Source organism: Leopardus geoffroyi, chromosome D1 (genome assembly GCF_018350155.1).
Source record: "Leopardus geoffroyi isolate Oge1 chromosome D1, O.geoffroyi_Oge1_pat1.0, whole genome shotgun sequence".
In the NCBI taxonomy this organism is placed as follows: Eukaryota; Metazoa; Chordata; class Mammalia; order Carnivora; family Felidae; genus Leopardus; species Leopardus geoffroyi.
The window spans coordinates 61,091,825-61,108,850 of NC_059329.1; the positions used below are offsets into that span (position 1 = coordinate 61,091,825).

The 17,026-nt window shown below is 34.6% G+C and overlaps 1 protein-coding gene across 1 annotated transcript; it reads right to left on the bottom strand.

Moving 5' to 3' along the window:
• Positions 1–15,083: 15,083 nt before the first annotated feature.
• Positions 15,084–16,378, bottom strand: LOC123602455 (olfactory receptor 52E2). Its single transcript, XM_045486940.1, has one exon. It carries the CDS (start codon positions 16,341–16,343, stop codon positions 15,390–15,392), a length of 954 nt encoding a protein of 317 aa, XP_045342896.1. The 5' UTR covers positions 16,344–16,378; the 3' UTR covers positions 15,084–15,389.
• Between the last annotated feature and the right edge of the window lie 648 nt (positions 16,379–17,026).

Sequence of the window (17,026 nt, forward strand, 5' to 3'; positions counted from 1 at the left end):
TGTACATTGTTAATAACAGGGAAAACAGTGAAGGCTGCATGGGAACTCTGTCCTACCTTTCCATTTTTCTGTAGATCTAAAATTTCAAAAAAAAGGTTTATTTAAAAAATAAAAATAAGGGGCTCTCAGTGGCTCAGTTGGTTATGCCTCCAACTCTTGGTTTGGCTCAGGTTATGATCTCATTATTCATGAGATCAAGCCCCACATCAGGCTCTGTGCTGACAGCGTGGAGCCTGCTTGGGATTCTCTGTCTCCCTCTCTCTCTGCCCCTCCCCAACTTGTGATCTCTCTCTCTCTCAAAATAAAAAAATAAATGTTTTATTTTTTAAGTCTATTTATTTATTTTGAGGGGGGAGGAGCAGAGGGAGGAAGAGAAAATCCAGAGCAGGCTCCAGGCTCCACACTGCCAATGCAGAGCCTGATGAAGGGCTTGAACTCATAAACCATGAGATCATTACTTGAGCCAAAACCAAGAGTCGAATGCTTAACCAACTCAGCCACCCAGGTGCTCCAATAAATACACATTTAGAAAAACATAAAAATATAAAGAAAAACATCACAAGATTTGAAAATTAGTAGTTCTTCTGATGATGAACACATAATTTGGTTAATTAACACTGTTTTGGAATAACTGAAACAACTCTATAACATATTAAATGTTAAAGTTGCATTTGAAAGGATCAGAGAGTTCTCATGGCTGTTAAGAAACTGCAGGAGCAAATAAAAGAAAAAAAAGAATCTAAAAAGTTTAGCATTTGTGGTCACTTTTTCTTTAAAAATTATGTCTGTCAACCCTCACCTAAGATAGTTAAAGAGATAAGTCAGATTTTCTTTAGATTGTTTTGCCAGTTGAACAATATTTTAACAGAATTTGGCATTTAGGGAACATAAACAAGGGCTTGGTCAATTCCAACCAGTGGTTCCCACTTGTTTATGAACTTTTTCATGTGTAAGAAAGTGGGGAAAAAAAAGTTAAATGACAATAAACACTAAAGTTGGGACAGTAATAGTTACATCTGATGAGGAAATGAGAGAGAGGAGTACATAACATGCCTCCATTCTAATCCATGTCTTATTATTTGCGCTGACCACCGAATGCACAGCCTACTTATATGTCTTCCTGTGTTCAAATATTGTATAATGGGGTGCCTAGGTGGCTCAGTCAGTTAAGCATCCAACTTCGGCTCAGGTCATGATCCCATCTGTGTGCTGACGACTCAGGGCCTGGAGCCTGCTTCGGATTCTGTGTCTCCCTCTCTCTCTGTCCCACCCCCTCAAAAAATATTAAAAAAAATATCGTATACCAAGAATTGTTAAAAGCAGCTTGCAGAATTCTGAAATTATCATGTACTTGGGAGATACTGGAGATCAGGAAGACCCTCGTGAGAAGTGTAAGAAAGCTGCATGCTACATGGAGAAGAGCAGCAGAGAATTACATGCTGGGACCTTAAACTGCATTTGGGAGCTCGAGTTTATTTTGACTTTGTGAAGAATCATGAGGGAATTTGTTTGAAATAAAATGAATAGGCAACATTCACAAAGTTAGAATTTTCTAGTTGTTATTACATTTATTAAATGCTTATTGTGTAAAAGATATACTATCAGGGACACTGCCTGTTACTTTACATGAAACATGTGAAGTAGATACCATTTTATTTCCCCTTCTCCATATAAAAAGAGTATTCAGTCTTAATGAGAATAAGTAGCTTGCTCAAATCACACAGTCTGTAAGTGGATGACCTTGCAACTAGAATCCACTCTGCTTGGGCTTGATCAGATTCAAATACTGGCTTTTAGGGCACTAAATGTTCTCATGATGTGTTATGACTTATCTTTCAGGCAAGGAATATAGTTGGTTCACATAGGCTCAGGTGCACATCATTGCACTGATTCTGGGTAGTTGGAATCTTTGTCCCTAGAGAAGAGCAGAAGTCCCTGGTGGATGTTTCTACCCAGTGTAGGACCTGGCTCAAAATAGGGAACTTGGGGCCCTCTTGTCCTTCAGAGATGAGGCCCTGGAGAGTTTCATTTGGAGGCTCTCCTTTGGGGAGCATCACATGAAGGATAAATACTCCATTCCCTATTTCAGTACGTATGAAAATAGAAAGATCACGACAGGCTCAGAATCGCTTATGGTGCACACTTTGGTGAGTCTGCTACATACTTCCCCAGCCGATGGGTAAGATGACAGACAGAGGGGAAGAAAGGAGAAAAGATAATGGAATATATATGAAATATACTGCTTAATGAAATAAGTCAGAGAAAGACAAATACCATATGATATCACCCATATGTGGAATTTAAGAAACAAAACAAAGGAACAAACAAAGGAAAAGAGGATAAAACCAAAAGCCTCTTAAATACAGAGAACAGAGTGGCGGCTGCCAAAGGGGAGGTGGAGGGGTGAAGGAGATTAAGAGTACACTTAACCGTGATGAGCAATGAGTAATGTATAGAATTTTTGAATCATTATATTGTACATCTTAAACTAATATAACATCGTATGTTTATTATACTTCAGTTTAACAAAATCCCTTAATGAGATGCCTGGGTGGCTCAGTTGGTTAAGCGTCCGACTTGATTTTGGCTCATGTCATGATCTTGTTGTCTGTGCTGATGGTGCACAGCCTGCTTGGGATTCTCTCTACTCTCCCTCTCTCTCTGCTCCTTCCCTGCTCATGCTGTCTCTGCATCTTTCTAAATTAAAAAAACAAAACACCAAAAGCCAAACAAATAATAAAATCTCTTAAAATATGTGTTAAAAATTCTCTTACCCAATATGCTCAGCTCCGTACTACATTTTGAGTATACAGATATAAGTAAGTGAAAGTTTCTTTAACATTACAGGGCTGTCTATAAATTAGACTAAAACAACAGGTAAATACAATTTAATATAATTTTTTTAAATGATCACTCCAAATAAAACTGGTATATAAAGGAGAGTATCCTGTCACGATTTCCTCCTCTCTCTCTGAATCTTCAAGAAATTTTACTTTCTCTCTTTTTTTACCTACTTAAATCTACATCTGAGTCTCTTTGTATTCCTTTTCTCCTAGTTTTTTTTTAAATATTGTCTGCTACTCTAGAATGTATCTGTGAGAAATGGAAGATCCATTTTAACAAAGATATTTATTATTCCCCAGGTCTTGGAATAACTTAGGTTCTCCTTAACAGCCAGGGAGGAAAAATCCCTTAACAGTCATTTGTGTAACTACTACTTGTATTGACTTTATCATTTGCAGAAGGTAAACAAATTGTGACCACAACGTTTATGTATGTATAGAGAAACATAGAAATAGCTCAATCTTCACAACATCTTATAACTTTGTATAAACATTTTTTAAGTTAAATAAAGAAGATCTTTTAGATTAAACCAAAGGCTTATTTGATGAAAACCTTCCGTTGCCATGTCTGTAACTTTTTGTTACCCAACAGTGATTAACTCCTAGTTTTTTAGCCTCCTGTCTTTTTTTTTATGGAATACATTTGATATATATATATATATATAGCATTGTGTAAATTTAAGGTGTACAACTTGTTACTTTGATGCATTTATGTATTGTAACATGATTGCTATTGTAATGAAACTTATCTATCCCAGCCTCCTGTCTTAACACTCCATGTTCTTGACAGGAAGCACACATTTTGAACCATAGGACATACTCAAAAATGTCTTAAAATGAAGAGGCTCAACTGAAATCAGTGCTACCATTATATAATATACTAATTTCAAGTATATCCCTCCCTTCCCCCCATATCATTGTATTTCTGGATTAAAACATTTTCCAGAACACCCAAAGCTTTTGCACTTAAGCATTTAAACAAAAGGTTCTAGGTGGCTCAGTCAGTTGAGTGTCTGACTCTGGATTTTGGCTTATGATCTCATGGTTGTGGCTTTGAGCCCTGTGCCAGGTTTGGGCTGACAGTATGTAGCCTGTTCGGGCTTCTCTCTCTCCCTCTATCTCTGCCCTCACCCTTTCTCTTTCAAAATAAACCTTTAAAATAAAATAAATAATGCCAACATTACCTTGAATCCAAAACCAGACAAAGACCCCACTAAAAAGGAGAACTAAGACCCAATTTCCCTGATGAACATGGATGCAAAAATTCTCAACAAGACACTAGCAAACCAGATCCAATAATACATTAAAGAATTATTCACCATGATCAATGGAATTTATTCCTGGGATGCAGGGCTGGTTCAATATCTGCCAATCAGTGTGATACATCACATTAATAAAAGAAAGGATAAGAACCACATGATCCTCTCAATTCATGAACAAGCATTTGACAAAATACAGCATCCTTTCTTCATAAAAACCCTCAAGAAAGTAGGGATAGAAGGATTACACCTAAAGATCATAAAAGCCATATATGAAAAAGACCCACCAGTAATATCATTCTCAATGGTAAGAAACAGAGAACTTTCCGCCTAGGGTTGGGAAAATGGCAGGGATGTCCACTCTCACCATTGTTATTCAACATAGTGTTGGGAGTCCTAGCCTCAGCAATCAGAAAACAAAAAGAAATAAAAGGCATCCAAATTGGCAAGGAGGAAGTCAAACTTTAACTCTTTGCAGATGAGATGATACTCGATGTGGAAAACCCAAAAAACTCCACCAAAAAAACTGCTAGAACTGATCCATGAATTCAGCAAAGTCACAGATATAAAATCAATGTAGATAAATCAGTTGCATTTCTATACACCAATTATGAAGCAACAGAAAGAGAAATCAAGGAATTGATCCCATTTACAATGGCACCAAAACTCATAAAATACATAGGAATAAACCTAACCAAAGAGGTGAAGAATCTATACACTGAAAACTATAGAAACTTTAGGAAAGAAATTTAGGAAAGAAAGACACATACAAAAAAAGGAAAAACATTCCATGCTCATGCATTGGAAGAAAAAATATTGTTAAAATGTCAATACTACCTAAAGCGATCTACATATTCAATGCAATCCCTATCAAAGTAACGCCAGCATTTTTCACAGAGCTAGAAAAAACAATCCTAAAATTTGTATGGAACCAGGAAAGACTCTGAATAGCCAATCCTGAAAAAGAAAACCAACGCTGGAGGCATCACAGTTTTGGACTTCAAACTGTATTACAAAGCTGTAATCATCAAGACAGTATGGTACTGGCACAAGAACAGACACATAGATCACTGGAACAGAATAGAGAACCCAGAAATGGACCCATAAATGTATTGCTAACTAATCTTTGACAAAGCAGGAAAGAATATCCAGTGGAAAAAAGACAGTCTCTTCAGCAAATGGTGTTGAGAAAACAGGACAGCGACATGCAGAATGAACCTGGATCACGTTCTTATACCATACACAAAAATAAACTCAAAATGATTGAAAGACCTAAATGTAAGACAGGAAGCAATCAAAATCCTTGAAGAGAAAGCAGGCAACAACCTCTTTGACCTGAGCTGCAGCAACTTTTTTTTTTTTTACATTTGAAATATGCTTTATTGCGCTAGCTAATTAAAAACATCTCTTTCCTATTGATTCTGCTTTTTTAACATGAAATTTATTGTCAAATTGGTTTCCATACAACACCCAGTGCTCATCCCAACAGGTGCCCTCCTCAATGCCCATCACCCACTTTCCCCTCCCTCCCCCCCATCAACTCTCAGTTTATTCTCAGTTTTTAAGAGTCTCTTATGGTTTGCCTCCCTCCCTCTCTAACTTTTTTTTTTCCCTTTCCCCTCCCCATGGTCTTCTGTTAAGTTTCTCAGGATCTACATGAGTGAAAACATATGGTATCTGTCTTTCTGTGTATGACTTATTTCATTTAGCATAACACTCTCCAGTTCCATCCACGTTGCTACAAAAGGCCAAATTTCATTCTTTCTTATTGCCATTGTGTATATAAACCACAATTTCTTTATCCATTCATCAGTTGATGGACATTTAAGTTCTTTCCATAATTTGGCTATTGTTGAAAGTGCTGCTATAAACATTGAGGTGCAAGTGCCCCTATGCATCAGCACTCCTGTATCCCTTGGGTAAATTCCTAGCAGTGCTATTGCTGGGTCATAGGGTAGATCTGTTTTTGATTTTTTGAGGAAACTCCACACTGGTTTCCAGAGCGGCTGCACCAGTTTGCATTCCCACCAACAGTGCAAGAGGGTTCCCATTTCTCCACATCCTCTCCCGCATCTATAGTCTCCTGATTTGTTCATTGTTGCCACTCTGAGTGGCATGAGGTGATATCTCAGTGTGGTTTTGATTTGCATTTCCCTGATGAGGAGTGACGTTGAGCATCTTTTCATGTGCATGTTGGCCATCTGGATGTCTTCTTTAGAGAAGTGTCTATTCATGTCTTCTGCCCATTTCTTCACTGGATTATTTGTTTTTCAGGTGTCGAGTTTGGTGAGTTCTTTATAGATTTTGGATACTAGCCCTTTGTCCGGTATGTCATTTGCAAATATCTTTTCCCATTCTGTCGGTTGCCTTTTAGTTTTGTTGATTGTTTCCTTTGCAGTGCAGAAGATTTTATCTTGATGAGGTCCCAATAGTTCATTTTTGCTTTTAATTCCCTTGCCTTTGGAGAAGTGTAAGTAAAGGCAGAAGGCTGGGGAACTAAGCAGAAGTAAAATGCATTCTTACACATACTAGAAATTCATTATGTTTAAAAATAAATACATAGCCACCTCACTAACAGTATTCCTTAGATCATTTGTAGGAACACTATTCATTCAGAAGCCAATGACGAACACACTTTGGCTCTATCAAATGTTTCTCCTCCCTTTAAGAACAATGTCCTGTTTCCTGATACCACTTGTATACTTTGGCTGTAAAAGTAATTTGCCTTACAAAAATTGGTTGTGTGTTTGCTAAGAAAACACAGAATCTCTGCAATGAAATATGTTGAAAGTGAAACATATAGAGCTACAAAATGATACTGAGTCTCCATGGTTTGCAAACATAATTCATTCCAGAAACATGCTTGTAATCCAAAGCACTTGTATATCAAAGAGAATTTCAAGAATCATTGGCTCAGTTGTGATCATGTGACATTTAGCATCATGTACTACTTGTATTGCAAGACATTGCTCGCTTATCAAGTTAAAATTTTTTAGAAATATTTGCTCATTTAGTGGAACACTTGCAGAACAAGTTACTTGGAATGCAAGATTTTACTGTATGTCTAATCAGGAAGCGAATACATGCTCAGATACAAACTAATGATTGGTATTTGCTCCCAAGGACTACTTTCTTAGTGGGTATATGAAAGTATTTCAAGAAGAGAACACATGAGGAGGATCAGAGAGATTTGCTAAATCTCTGATTTAGGTTTACAGATTCATATGTAGGGTAGAACAGTGTGGTTAATACAGAGATTGAAGTGGGGGCCAAAGCTGGTTTACATCAGATCCTGCACTATTTATTTTCTATGTTAAATAATTTGATATTTAATTATAATAACTAGTTCTGCAACACTAGAACTCTGCTTCCTCATGTGTAAGATGGAGGTAGATTATATTTATTAGGAGGAAAAGAGATAATATGAACAAAAGGTTAATACTACACCTGATACATAGCATGGACTTAAAATATTGTAAGATATTATTATTATTTTCATTGTCTGGAAGCTTTGATTTTTTTGCACCTGACAGAACATTATTGCTTTCACGTTATTCCCAAATTTAATTGGAAAAATTTTCCTGCTGTATTTTTTAGTAGATACTCTAATATCCTTAACGTATAATGATGCATTTTGAAGTCAAGAGTAAGAGAGAGGTGCCCACAAACTTAGGAATGGGTATCAAAACTGTATTTGAAATCAATATGATCTTAAATGTTGAATTAATAATAAAGAAATACATTATTCAAAACTGTATAATAGCTAGTGCTTCTGAAGCTCTCACTGCGTATCAGACATAGTTCAAATACTTACATATATTATTTGATTTCATTATTGTAGCAATCCTATGGTTCGGGTGCTATTTTTATCTTCTAAGAGTTAAGGAAAATGAGACAAGCAGACATGACGCACTTTGCCCAAGGTCACACAGTTAGTAAGACATAGAGCCTGTATCCCAAGCCAGCCAATGTGATTCCATAGTTTAATTTTTACAGCTATGTTAAAATGGAATAAGATGTATAACATTTAAAGATTTACTTTAATATATCTTACTTGCCATGGACTCTCTTCATAATTCAGTGTTAAGTGAAAAAACGAAAATTATAAAATTATGTGCAACATGCAAAACATCAAGAAACTATAATTTTAACAAATATATCAGATTTTAAATTATTTATCTCTAGACAGTGAGTTTATTTTTCTAGAAATTTTCTTAATTTTATAAAATGTTTAATGTTGAACATATATAATTTTTGTTTTCATAAAATATCATTTAGCCATAAAAATTAAAAAGATTAAAACAAAGTAAAATTGATTATGTACTGTTTAATCATTTCTTATACTTGACATTTTTCTGGTCACTTTTTAACTTAATTCATAAATAAAAGCTAAGGGACGCCTGGGTGGCTCAGTAGGTTAAGCATCTGACTTTGGCCCAGGTCATGATCTTTCAGTTCCGAATCCCGCATTGGGTGAGCTCAAGCCCTGCTTTGGGTGAGCCCTGCTTTTCTCTCTCTTTGTCTCTGGGGATAATTTTTTCTGCCCCTGGTGGATTCTGTCTCTCTCTTCTTCCCTCCCTCTCTGTCTCTGCCTCTCACTCACTAGCACTCTCTCTCTCTCTCTCAAAAATATAAATGAATGAATGAATGAATGAATGACAAGGTTCCAAATTGTACATAACACTCCTGTACACATACACACAACACATCTTCATTATTGATCATTACTATCCTATTTCTAATATCCTAAGAAAAATAAAACATGAACTCATCCTTGATCCCTCTCTTTCTCTTACCATCTACATCAAACATATCAGGCTACTGTATGTACTGTGCCTTCAAATTAAATGCAGAATCTGAGCATTTCTTGAGATAAATCCAAGCTCTTAATCCAATTGAAATTCAAATTATAAGGTCCCTAGAAGACATAATAAGATAATGTATTTGAGACTTTGAGGAAGGAAAAGATTTCTTATTTTATTCTGTAAAAAAAAAAACTATCCAAAAATTAAAGGGCAAATCACAGACAGAAAAAACATATTAACAATAAATAGTTCTGACAAAGGTAATGTAACTTCACTATATAAAGATCTTCTATGATTTACTTATTAAGAAATGAAAAAAGCAATATAAAAGGTAAGGAAAAATTTGCATATGTACTCATAAAGATATGTAAGATTCAATAAATATAATAAAACCTGCCTAGAAACTTTAATTGTAAGGCAAATACATTTTAACTCTTTAGTGAAATGCCTGTTCATGCTGTACAAGATTGGTACAATTAAAAAAAATAAAATATTGACAATATGAAGTGACAATATAAATAGGGAGCAACTGAAAACCTATTAAGTTGATGGTGGGGGTAAAAAGTATTCTAATGTTAAATATACATTTGGTTACACCTATCCTGTGCCCAAAAATTCCACTGTTGGTCATTTCACCAAGAGAAATGGAAGCGTTTACCAACAAAAAAGCCAATATTTAAATGTTCATGGCAACTTTATTCACAATACTACTGCCAAAGGGGAAACAATTCAAATAAACTTTCACTGAACAACAGATAAACACATCACGGTATATTCATCCAATGAAATATTACTCAGCAATAAAAAAGAGAATTACTGTACATGCTACAACATAATAAATATTAAAAATGAACACTTTTCTGAGTGAAATAAACTAAAAGGAAAAATCTATATACAGTTTTCTTCGATGTATTTAAAGTTCAGGAACAGGTGACACAACCCTACTGTGATAGAAATCAGAATCATGTTTGTCTATCTTGGGAGACAAGACAAGAGAACTTCCTGGAGAAATAAAAATATGCATAATTGATTTACATTTGCTACATAAGTACCTTCACTTGCCAAAATCCATGGAACTGTACACAAAAGATCTATACATGTTACTATATGTAAGTTACTCCTCAAAAAGTAAAAACAAAACAAAACAAAAAACAACGAAAAAAACCAAAATACAAAATACTTCAGAAAAAAAAAGGTACTGAATAAGATGAAATATCTATTCCTTTGAGCTAATAAAGGCAAAAACATTCCACCAGAGTTAGAACAAACCCTACTATTGGAAGTCAAGTCTGGGATGTGATTTACTACATCAGAATGAAAACTGAAAAAAACTATTAGGGATAATTTTTGGGGGCTCATACTTCCACGAAGGTGTACGAGCATAGTTTGCAAATCACACTGTCAACCTCTGAACTCAAATGATCCAAGCACCTTTTGGTCACTGCTTCTCAGATATCCTGAAGCTCCAATGAGAAGACAAATTTTTGCCTTGAAGCTCTCTTGGTAGAGACCATCACAAAATTTCTGGACAGGAGTTGATTTGTAGGTACAATGACGGTAAAATTTATAGGAGAGAGGATAAAGTGAGCAAGTGAGACAGGAAGTAGGAAAAAAAGAGATTTTAAAAAGAGAGTAAAAGGAAATAGGGAAATATCCCACTTAAGAGGGATCTTCAAACCTATAAAATGCAACACATAAAGTCAACTAAAACATTCACAGTAAGAAAAAAAATCAGTCCAGAAAAAATAGAAATAACCAAACAAAATGAGAAACAATTCAAATATTTATATCTCTCAACTTCAAAAACAAAAGACTAAAATTTTTAAGTATATATTATAATAACTGAGTAAAAGGAAACAACCAACTAAAAAATGGAGAATCATGTAAATTATTATAGTCCTGTGATTATTATAGTCGAACTTTATAATTGTTGAATACAAATCAAATAAAAAAGTGAGAATCCTAAGAAATAACTACAGAAAATTTCCAAACAATACTGAATAATTCACTAAAGATATGGTATAAAAGAGCAAAACAATGAGAGGTTGTTGAATAATATTTACATAATTGGAGCATAAATTAAGAATAAATAGTATTTATAGAATTTTTTAAAAAAGAAACTGGAAAATAGGATGAAGGAGCTATATTAAAAATATTATGGAGGAGAACTTTCTAATTACAAAAATAATTATAAGTATTTACATCAATAGTTTATTTGATGTATAGTAATAGTATAATAGTATAATAGTAATAGTATGTAATAGTTACCAGCCTATTATATATAATATAATATGTAATTACAACCTATAATATAAAATTATATCACACAAATAAATTAAAGTTTCAATTGATCAAAGATAAAGAGAAAATAAAAGGACATATAAACAAGAAAATTCAGACACCAAAAAAGGAAAGACAACCTGACTAGATATAAAGTTTCTAAAGACAACAAAAATAGCAGTTAGGAATTAAATACTGTTTTTACTATTCTGGGGAAAAATAATTGCCAATTTCAAAACTGATTCTCAGCTAAATTATCACTTATGAAAGAGAAGAGAATACATAGTCAGAAATAAAAATAAGAAGAAAAATTTTACCTCCCACATATTGAGATTGAAGGGATTCACTTAATTTTAACCATTTACTTCATATAAAATACAGTATACATACATAGCACTTCTATGTTGTCTGTCAGTGGGGAAAATGATGGACTAATAATTAAATGATTGTAGAACAATTAGCTTCTCATTTAGAGAGAGAGATACACATACACATACACATACTCACACAGATACACACAGAGACAAACCTGAGAGAGAATTAGATCCATATTTCATTGAACAATTCTGCTTTATTAATAAATTAATGTCATGTGTTAATACCCATATCTTACCTTGGGCTCCTTTGTCTTGGACAAGGGTTTAGGAGCCTTTAGTTAATCTGGACGTTAATCCCAGGAAGCACAGTAATGAAGTGGAATACTACTATAGGAAAGACAAAAACTCCTATAAAATTGCTGTGCTGGTTACCATTGTGGGCAACAATATATTGTAGTAGAGTCTCTGAAGGACTAAACACACCTTAGAATTGCCCCCTAAAGGATGAGAAACTTACATTGCTTAAAAAATTGAAAATAGCCTATAAATGAAATATGAGGATAATGGTAAATAAACTTGCTGTATATATACGATGCAGTGATAAACACCAGGAAAATATAAATATGAATATATCTCAAACCAAAAATATTGTGTGGAAAATGATGCTTCAGAAATGTACATTCATTATGATTTCCTTCATACAAATTTCTCAAAAAAAAAAAAAAAAAACAAAAAAAAACCGCACCAAGCTATATGTTTGTGAATGCATCTCTCACTTTTTCAAAAAAATGAAGGCTGCATGTCAATCACTTACATCAAGTTTAGGATAGTGGTTACACCTAGAAAAGAAGAGAGGGTGATGGGTATAGAAATGATCTTAGTTTGCATGTAATTTTTAAGTTTTATGTTGGCTGGAAGATGTACAAGTTTTTATATATTATTCTATGTTTTCTCTGATTTTAAAATATTTGGCAGTGATATAATAAAATATCAATGATATCAGAAGGTTGTATATGATTAAATATAGTATAAAAGTAAAATGTACTGACTGTTCTGATTACATTAAATGAGTAAAACATCATACGTGTAACATAGAGGTAAAGCAAATAATTATTGGGTGAATCTCTGAAACACCATTTTAGATATCAATACATTTGTCTATGTGAGAAGGGTAAAAGATGGTGCATTCATAATATTCTGAATATGAAGCAGAGATAAAACCACACTGGTGTGATTTTAAAATTATAATGATACCAACTTCTGTTTAGTGACTTTTTATTGTATTTATGCATGTTTTTACATGCATTTGTTACATGGAGGTGTAATACCCATAGTAACTGTAAGAGGTAGAAAGTAGTAACATTCCCTTTACTGAATTGCTTAGGTAGGTTAAGCACACTTAGATCAGTTAAGTAGCCTCCCCAAGACATAGAGTGAGGAATTGGTAGAGTTGGTATGGAGTACAAACAATCTGACTCCACTATACTTAAATTTAACCACTTTACTGTAATATCTTTGATACAGGCATTCCAGAAAAAGGTATGAAGTTTCTTCAAAAAAATATGGGGCACATGGGTAACTCAGACGGTTGAGCTTCCGACTCCAGCTCAAGTCATGATCTCACAGCTCATGAGTTCAAACCCTGCGTAGGGGTCTGTGCTGACAGCTGAGAGCCTGAAGCTTGCTTTAGATTCTGTGTCTCCCTCTCTCTCTACCCCTCCCCAACTCGGGCTCTGTCCCACTGTCTCTCAAAAATAAATAAACATGGGGGCGCCTGGGTGGCGCAGTCGGTTAAGCATCCGACTTCAGCCAGGTCACGATCTCGCGGTCCGTGAGTTCGAGCCCCGCGTCAGGCTATGGGCTGATGGCTCAGAGCCTGGAGCCTGTTTCCGATTCTGTGTCTCCCTCTCTCTCTGCCCCTCCCCCGTTCATGCTTTGTCTCTCTCTGTCCCAAAAATAAATAAACATTGAAAAAAAAAATTTAAAAAAAATAAACATGAAAAAAATTAAAAATAAATAAAAATATAGAACTACTCTGATCCTGCAACTCCACTTCTTGGTAAATATCTGAAGGAAATGAAATTAGTAACTTGAAGAAATAAGTACACCCCTGTGTTCACTGGGTCACTAGTCATGGTAGCCCAGATAAGGAAACAACCTAAATATATGTCGACAAATTAGTGGCTAAAGAAAATGTGGTATATATAAACAGTGGAATATTATTTAATCTTGAAAAGAAGGAAATCTTTTCTAGAGGACATTATGCTAAGTGAAATAAGTCAGACACAGAAAAGACAAATACTATAAGATCTCATTTTTATATGGAATCTAAAAAAAGTCAAACTCATAGAACCAGAGAGTAGATCAGTGGCTAGGGAGTGGGAGGAAGAGGGAGATAATGATAGAGGGTAAAATCTTTCAATTAGAAGATGACTAGGCGGTGGGATCTAATGTACAGCATGATGATTACAGTTAATAACATGGTATTCTTAAAATGTGTTAGAGTAAATATTAAGTATTCTCACCACAAAAAAAAGGTTAGTATGTGAGGTGATGGATGTATGAATTAACTTGATTGTGTAATCATTTCATAACAAATATATATTTATATATTAAATCATAACATGTACACCTTTAAAAATCACATTATGCAAGCTAAATATAGACAGTTTTGGTCAAATTTCCATAAGACTGGGGAGATTCCCAGTTAACTTATAATCCTATATCCTCTAAACAACCTTAAAATGAAATGAAACAAAGTTATTTTAGGCAAAGAAAAGAAAACTCCTCACCAGAAAAATTGTATCAAGGAAATATTTAAGTTTATTCTTCAGACATGAGTAAAATCATTACAGATGAAATTCAAAGAAGCAGGAAGGAATGAATAACAATAGAAGTGGTAAATATTTGGAAATATTTACATGAATATTGACTTTCCAAAACAATAACCCTATGTTTGTAAATTTCAAAACGTATAAGAAGTTAAACCAGCAATAATATATAACTGAGAAAGTAGAAAAAGAGACTAATTTTTATTAAGACCCTTTATGAATAGAAAGCAGTAAGACTGCTGGTTTAGATTAAAATTTGATAAGTTGCGTGGGCATGTGTAGGACAATGGCAAAAATAACTATGAAATTATGTATAAAATCAAAGCAAAGCAAATGAGACTTATGGTAATGATTAAAAAATTCTAAAGAAGAAAATCTTTGTTGTGAAATATTTATATCTCAGGTTGAGGTAAAAGACAATAAGTAAATCTGAGATTTAATTACTAGAAAAATAATAATTATGTTAAATGTGCATGAAATTAGTAGTGTATTTGAAATATGAAAGATGTCAGACTGAGTTAAATATAAATACTTTGATATTTCTAAGTGGAGACAACATTAAATATCAAGATCTTAAAAGGCTGAAAGAAAAAGGAAGGACGTTTGTAAGTTGAGTTTGCTTATAAGTTTAAACTCTGTAAATTTCATAAAGTCAGGTAAACTGGAATAGTTACCATTATATCCCCAGCATCCTGCACTTATGAAAATATGCACTCAGAAAACCATTATATTTGGAGAAGAAAGAAGCTCCATGAAACATCAACTAATCTAGTGGCAATGGATGCATTCAAAACTTGTGATATATGAATATCAATCAGATATTGAAATGAATAGAGAAAATGACATGACCTGCTAAATGAAATTTTAAGGGACGAAGAGTTTGCAGCAATGGATATTGAGAAGTGGTCTGAAAAGCAGGTGGAAACGAAATGCATTTAAATACTTACTGAACAGAGCCAATATAGATATATATTTTAACATAATTTTTGTGAGAAGGAATTTCTCTAATTCAAGTTTCATGAAATTTCATATTGAACCACACATGCATTAGGTGTCATTCTTTTTCCTTTCCTTGTTTCTTTAATATTATTTTCTTCACACGGTCATAAATCTGTTTGGTTCTGACTCCGTAGATGACAGGGTTGAGCATTGGTGGCACTACGACATAAAGATTGGCCAGGAGTATGTGGATATAGCGGGGGACGTTATGGCCAAAGCGATGTGTCATAAAGGAAAAGAGGGCTGGTGTATAGAAGGCAAGAATTACACAAACATGAGAACCACATGTGCTGAGGGACTTGAGTCGGGCTTCACGGGAGGGAAGACGAAAAACGGCACGGAGTATCTGAACATAAGAAAGGGCAATGGCTATGATGTCAAATACTAGATTACAAATTGCACATAAGCCATAAATAATATTGATCTTGATGCTGGCACAAGACAGACGAGCCAGACCCATGTGTTCACAGTAGGTATGGGGAATGACATGATTCCCACAGAAGGGCAGTCGCAAAATAAGAAACACAAATGGAATCACAAAAATAAATGCCCTCACTAACACACCAACACCAATCACAGAGACAATCTTGTTGGTGAGGACGGTGCTGTATCGAAGCGGATCACAGATGGCCACATAGCGATCATAAGCCATTGCCAACAAGACTGCTGACTCCATAAGTGTGAAGCTGTGAATGAAAAACATCTGCATGAGGCAGGCTTCAAAGATGATCTCTCTGAGGTTGAACCAGAAGATCCCGAGCATCTTGGGGATGGTAGCTGTGGACAGACCCAAATCAATAGCAGCCAACATGGCCAGGAAGTAAAACATAGGCTGGTGTAGGCTGTTCTCAACCCAGATCACAAACAGGATAGTGAAGTTCCCCATGAGGGCAATCATGTACACAGCACAAAAAGGAAAGCCAATCCAGACATGCAATGTTTCCATCCCTGGAATCCCCAGCAACAAGAAGGAGACGAGGTGGAATTGGGTGTCATTGAGAAGGAACATTCTTTTTGGTAATGCCTAAGCCTTCAGAAATGTATGCTGACCCAGATAGTTCTCTGTATCACTAGAGACCTAAAGATAATGTAAGAACACTTAATTAGCTACTTTTTCTCATTATCACCATCATTGCCAACAGAATCCCCCTTCAATTTTGACCAATTTAGGATTTTGCTAGCTTCTAAATATAGTGACAGAAATTAATTACAGTTGATTGACAACACTCCGGGATTAACACACAGGATGAACAATAACTACACAAAAAACACACAGGTGCATCGATTTTATGCCAAAATATTAAAAATTACCTCAAATGGTTAAATTGGTTCATCTGTTAGTATTTAGTAATAATCTTTACAAAATATGATTGGGAATAATAGTGAAAACAGTAATATCAGATACTAATTAGTGAGGTGCTGTCCATTATTTACAAGGCTTTATGTCAGAATCTGTGCAAAAATCATCTCCAATATTTAAATAAAAATGCCTTTCAAGAAGAACATTAATTTTACTTATTTTACATAAAACTTATCTAATGATCAAAGAGTTTAAGTGGCTTGCCGGAAGTTTAAAATGTTTTCAGTGGAAGGTCTGGAAAATTAAGTTAGGGAGGAAAATAGCAAATGGAAATAAAGGAAAAGATGTGCTTCACCTATTTTTATATACACTACAACCACACATGCGCACAC